Source organism: Lissotriton vulgaris, chromosome 12 (assembly GCF_964263255.1).
Source record: "Lissotriton vulgaris chromosome 12, aLisVul1.2, whole genome shotgun sequence".
NCBI classification, from domain to species: domain Eukaryota; kingdom Metazoa; phylum Chordata; class Amphibia; order Caudata; family Salamandridae; genus Lissotriton; species Lissotriton vulgaris.
Window position 1 is genome coordinate 701,943,468 of NC_141700.1, and position 6,264 is coordinate 701,949,731.

Here is a 6,264-nt window from a genome sequence, read left to right on the forward strand (position 1 = left end):
CTGAGCCATAATGTCCAATTCACTGCGAAACATGTTCCAGGTGTGGAAAACAAAGCGGCTGATGCATTGTCTCGTTTTAAGTTAACAGAGTTCCGGGAGCATTGGCCCCAGGCGGAGACGTCAATGTCAGCTTTCCCAGCGGAGCTATGGAAGTTTGGTGCCCCACAGCCCCCGAGTTGGTAGCTGCATCCTTGGCCCCAAGGACTATGAGTATGTATCAGAGGTCATGGGAGTCGTATATGGCATATCTGAGGGGGGTGGGCGTAGCGGACATCTTTGACCCCCTGAGTGTATTAGGCTTCATCGTGCAGCAGAAAGGGCAAGCGAAGTCGGTAGCATTCATGAAGAGGCAGCTGTCGGCGTTAGCATTTTATGCGGGTCTGCGGGGGGTTCCCGATCCGACAAAAGATCAAAGAGTTCGAAGAGCAATGAAAGGTTGGGAGCGCCTAGCGCCTGGGGAGAAAGATTGTAGGAGGCCGATAGATGTAGAAAAACTGATAAGAATCTTAGGAGCTCTCCCCTTCGTTTGTTTCTCCCAGTATGAGACACAGTTGTTCCGGGTGGCCTATACCTTAGCTTTTTGCGGGGCGCTGCGAATTTCAGAATTACTTCCGGCGTCCAAATCGGATAAGGAAGGGGGTCTGAGGTGCTATGACCTAATCGAGTCCAAAGGTGTCCTGCGGCTTAGGGTGCGGAGATCAAAGACGGACCCGCTGGGTAGAGGTACCTGGTTGCAACTGGGTAGAGTAGAGGGTGAGCCCTTCTGTCCGGTCAATTTGCTGAGGGTATTTCTCCAAGTCAGGCCCCGGGGAGCAGACGAGAGACTTTTAATTCATGAGAATGGGTTGCCACTTACCAGGTTCCAGTTCACTCGAGTAGTAAAAATGGCCTTAGCCCGGATCGGAGTGGATCCGGCCGAATTTTCATCACATTCATTTAGAATTGGAGCAGCGACAACGGCTGCTGGCCTAGGCCTACCCGAGCAGGCAATCAAAAGGTTGGGTCGCTGGAAATCATCTTGTTATGAACGTTATATTCGCCCGCAATTAGTCTAATGTATCTTCGCTTGCTGTCCTTTGTGAGAATCGGCTGCCAGTATCTCTTCACATTGTACTCTTATTTACTTTAGGTACCTCCCCTAAAAGAACCCAAATCTGTTGGTGTGGCCACTCCTTCATTCGCAGGGCCGGGGAGCATTTCGAAAAGACACTCAGGGACAGGGTGACCATGAGGCGAGGTTGTGACCATCATTGGGTGGGGATAGGCGGGCAGCGCCTGGCGGACGTCACGAAGGATGTGAAAGCGGCTTTGGCAAAAGGCATGCCTTCGCCAGATGTATTCGTGTTGCACTGCGGAGGCAACGACATGATCCCGGGCGGTAGGAGAGAAGTGAAGGAGTCCCTATTTTCTACCCTAGCAGCAAAAAACATTTTGCCAGAAACTATAGTTTTGTGGTCAGAAGTCATCCCGAGACTCGTTTGGGCTCGGGGCGCACCCATGAAGGCAATAAACAGATCCGTCAAAAGGCTGAACCAATCAGTGGCGGAAATCTTGAAAAAATCGCGTATTACAGCGATTCGCCATAAATTAATTCAGGCAGAAAGGCCGGAGCTATATGCAAAGGACGGAGTCCACCTGTCGGAGGCGGGTATGGAGATATTCATAGAAACAGTTCTAGGAGCCGTCTCCGAAGCCCTTGAGCGCAGGGGGGGGAGGTCGAGTCCGCCAGTAAGCTCCTCGTCCTGTGGCGGGGTTCCGGACAAGAATACCACGGGAACTTCTTGTCTAGAGACAGTTAACTCTGAACAGGTTTGCTAGATCAGTATGGACTCTGGGCTGGCGGGAGAGTTGGGGCCGACCTGCTGGTGGCCTTGGCTTTTCAGCCCTACCCCAGAGGCCGCTGGTTGCCCAAGTGGGCGCTTTCCTCACCTGCGGCCCCGTTGACCAGAAGGGGGTTAACGTTATGGGGCAGGTGATCTGGATTGTGGCCTGCTGGCGCAACCCTGAAGTCAAATAAAAGGCCCAGTGGAATGGGCGGTGAATGTATATATTGTATTATAAGTGCAAGTTTATTATTAAATACTGCATTGGAATATGTATGAATAAATAAAGACATTGCTGGGTCAATGAGGTAATTGACCAGAGAACTTAAAATAAACAAGCAGCACACTGCAGAAAATCAAGTACGACTCCCGAGTTTGATGTGGGGTTGGGTCCTTGTAAAGCATGCAGTGTGGCGGGGGGAGAATGCACTTTGTCTGCCAGCTATGGAAGGCGCCAACCCCATCGGGGAATGGCGTCGTTAGTGGCAGCAAAAGGGCCGACCCGGAGCCGGGTCACTTCCGGTTTGCGTGACCCGGAAGTGATCGTCGCGTCAGGACCAATGGGGACAAACGCCGAGGCACGCCCCGGAAGCGTTAGTAGGGCGCGAGGCTTAAAAGCCCGCGACCAGCTTAGAGGCCCCCTCTTTGTCCGCTGATCATCCAGGAGTCGGACGTCTCCAAGAGAAGACACCCACCCACCCATCCCTATTATTAAGGATTCAATTAGGGCAATAGCGGGGTTCCGGACAAGAATACCACGGGAACTTCTTGTCTAGAGACAGTTAACTCTGAACAGGTTTGCTAGATCAGTATGGACTCTGGGCTGGCGGGAGAGTTGGGGCCGACCTGCTGGTGGCCTTGGCTTTTCAGCCCTACCCCAGAGGCCGCTGGTTGCCCAAGTGGGCGCTTTCCTCACCTGCGGCCCCGTTGACCAGAAGGGGGTTAACGTTATGGGGCAGGTGATCTGGATTGTGGCCTGCTGGCGCAACCCTGAAGTCAAATAAAAGGCCCAGTGGAATGGGCGGTGAATGTATATATTGTATTATAAGTGCAAGTTTATTATTAAATACTGCATTGGAATATGTATGAATAAATAAAGACATTGCTGGGTCAATGAGGTAATTGACCAGAGAACTTAAAATAAACAAGCAGCACACTGCAGAAAATCAAGTACGACTCCCGAGTTTGATGTGGGGTTGGGTCCTTGTAAAGCATGCAGTGTGGCGGGGGGAGAATGCACTTTGTCTGCCAGCTATTGCTTTTCCCTAACAGAAGTCTTATTGCCCTCTGTCTGCCATCTTTTGTTCTCTAAAAAAAATTACGCAAATTTCTTTCCATTTTTTCCTTGAGATAATTGACATGCAGGTTGGGGTTTCAAAGAAATTCAGGATGTCCAATATCTCTTAGGAAGCTTTTAACATACACAAACCAGTAAATCTTTGTGCTCCTCTGGAGTTTCAAGCAATCCTGAATTATGTCCCTGTTAAGTTCTGTCTCTTCAGAGACCCATACCTTGTGCTACAGCAAGATAAGGTCTGAAACATAAACTAGTCCTAATTCTTTGTGGCAGACATAAGTGCTGGTGGACTTGGGAACCGCTAGTACATAACGGAGGAAACCATTTTCACATAATTGAATCTCACGTGTGTCTGCGATCCCCTAAATCCCTGCTCCTTATATCGCAGTTGACACACATTTTGATTTATAAATGTCCATCAAGATGTTTACTGGTCGTTCGCCTAATTTAATAGCGAAATTTCGCACAGCTCCAATTTCACGAGAAAAGGCTAATTTCCTCATATGGGCTAACCCTGCTTTAAAACCATATTGAAATTTTGAGAGGGCACCTGTGTCTTCTGCCCATACTTGAAGTCTGTTTAAAATAACCCTTCCTGCTACTTTCATCAGGGAGTCCAATAATGAAATTGGCCTGTAGCACTTTGGGTCATTTCGGTCCCCCTTTTTAAAGATTGGGAACACTATGGCTACCTGCCATGTGTGAACAAACCCTGTTTTATTACATCTGTTTAAAACATTCGTGGGGGGCTATAAATTAATGTTAGATTTATAGATATTCACCGGGACCCCATCCGGCCCTGGTGACTTGCCTGGAGCACTCTCCCCGATTGCTGTTTCAACTTCAGATCGTTAAATACAATATCTAATGGGAATAAACCCTGTGGGTTATTCTCTTCCTCCCCACGGATTTCAACGTGCAAAGTCCCTAATAGATTATCCTTTTTATATAATCCAGTAAAATAATTGACCCATGTAGCCTTTTCTATTGCCATCTCGATAGTGTCTGTCCTTCTATCTACAAAAAAAGGGGCATTCACCTCCTTCCAGAAACTTATGTTATCTTTCTGGAGGCAGGCTTGATGTAGAACTTCCCATGCCTCCTGCTTTATTACCTTCTTTCTTTCTTTTATTGTGGTGTTATATGTAGCTCTAGCGTTTCTAATCTCAACAGTATTTATCGGCTCTCTTTTGAGTGCCAGCTTTAAAGCTGCGTGAGCCTTGCTACATGCTGAATCGAACCATCCCTTAACTTTATCTCTTGTATGATTCCTCGCTGTTCCTGTGAGGGATTTACTGATATCCTCAGTAATTTTACAGAAGGCCGTGGTGATTAAGACACAGTCACTCGTTTCTGAGAGGCATGCCATGAAATCATTTAAATTGTTTTTTAATAAGGTCTGGAGGAAAGCAACGGGCTCTACTTTGTTCCAATTTATGGTGTACCCATTCCTTTTGGCTAAAGTTAACCTGTGATTATATAGAGAGTTAGTTACCTCATAATGTTTACTGTTTCTTGTTTCAAAACTTAGGGAAAAGCTAATGGGAAAATGATCACTAATTGCAAAATCTCCTGTTTCAAAATTAAAAAAGTTAAAAGAATAACTATTAGATGCCAAGACAAAATCTATCAACGAGTTACAACCCCTACCATTGAATGTGGGTTTAAAAGCAACCTGTGGAGTACATAATTTGTTTACAAATCCCAGATCCAGCTGGAATAACAAATCATTAAAAAGATTCCCAGTAAGTGTATGCACAAAATGGGCACAAGGTTCACCTCTAATGTTGTCTAGACCACAAGTACCTGTGTGACTATTTGAACATAAAAAACAGTTAAAATCGCCCATCCATAAAACGCATTTCCCCGAGGTACAATCTACATCATGATTCTGTATACTATGTAAAAGCCCTTCAATAACATTAACTGATTCTGCTATCAGGATATTATTGTAGAAGTTTATCAGGCTAATAACCTGACTTCCTCCCACCATAGGTACCAGGGACCTATAATATTTCGAATCAGCAATAAATATTTTGGCCATGACTTTAGAAGTATTTGAAATGTAGATACAAAGACCTCCTTTGTTTCTGCCCCTTATGGTTCAGCGGAAGTGTGGAAGGTACAATAACCATAAATGTTTATTTCTTCCCTCTCCCAGCACTCCTGAAGACAAATAATAGAAAAATTTTGTAAGAAAGATAAATAAATTGGGTCCCTTAATTTGTTGGAAAGCCCCGCCACATTCCAAGATAAAAAGGTGATCAAATCTCTCTTATCTCCTAATTCCTGCTGTTCAAATGGCGTGGCCTGTTTAAAATGGCCATCCCGGGATGTGACCAGTAAGTTACGAGCGGCTCCCATGTTATTCTCCAGAATATTGATGGCACCCATTACACCCTCCGGCTCTGTTATGTTACAAATGATTTGAACGCCCCTGTCTACAGTTACCAAGCTACTTTCAGTATATTGGTCCACTAGGTCCCTAGGCCTTATTTTAGCACGGAGCTCTAATGGATTTTGCCTACTTCTCTCCAAAGCACTGCACTGTATGTTAGCCTCTTTTAATTTTAGTCAGTCCACTATTTCTAGGCTGCTAAACCTATTTTGTAAAAATAGGTGGCTCTGACTGTTGGAGGGGTCATATCGCTAATTTTCGGCCCTACCCCGACCCCGATGTGTAACAAGTGTCCATTCCCCTTCACTGCCTGTGATAATATTTGGAGGATAGAAAAACGACAGTGATTGAGGTACAATCACAGACCTTGCGTTTTGGGATCGGGTAGATATAATCCACCGTACGGGGATCTCTAAAATGTACCAATACGCAATCACCTGGGATGTTCTTTTGGCTTTCTCCCACCCAGGAGAGTCTTCGGACCATCAATATTTCACTCATTATATTTGGAGGTAAAGGTCGGTTTGTATTGAGCCAGAGTGTCTCTTTATTTTTTAAACACATAAATGATTCCTGACCGGGATTATTTCATTCTGGCACTCCAGTTAATACTATCAAGTATGGATTAGCTTCTGGTGGTAAATTAATACAGCGGTCCCCCTTAAATGCCCCTGTAATTGGCAGCTCTTTACTCTCTTTTTGTTTGGTACTAGATGGTAGAGAACCCTTGCCACTTATAGTGGCGG

At 45.7% G+C, this 6,264-nt stretch overlaps 1 protein-coding gene across 1 annotated transcript; it reads left to right on the forward strand.

Moving 5' to 3' along the window:
* Positions 1-341: 341 nt before the first annotated feature.
* LOC147678038 (uncharacterized) lies at positions 342-1,055 on the forward strand. The gene has a single exon (XM_086945607.1). The coding sequence runs from the start codon at positions 342-344 to the stop codon at positions 1,053-1,055; it is 714 nt and encodes a 237-aa protein (XP_086801733.1).
* The last annotated feature ends 5,209 nt before the right edge of the window (positions 1,056-6,264 follow it).

Excerpts from the sequence above, each read along its gene's own strand:
- LOC147678038 (XM_086945607.1), top strand. The coding sequence starts at position 342 with ATGAAGAGGCAGCTGTCGGCGTTAGCATTTTATGCGGGTCTGCGGGGG.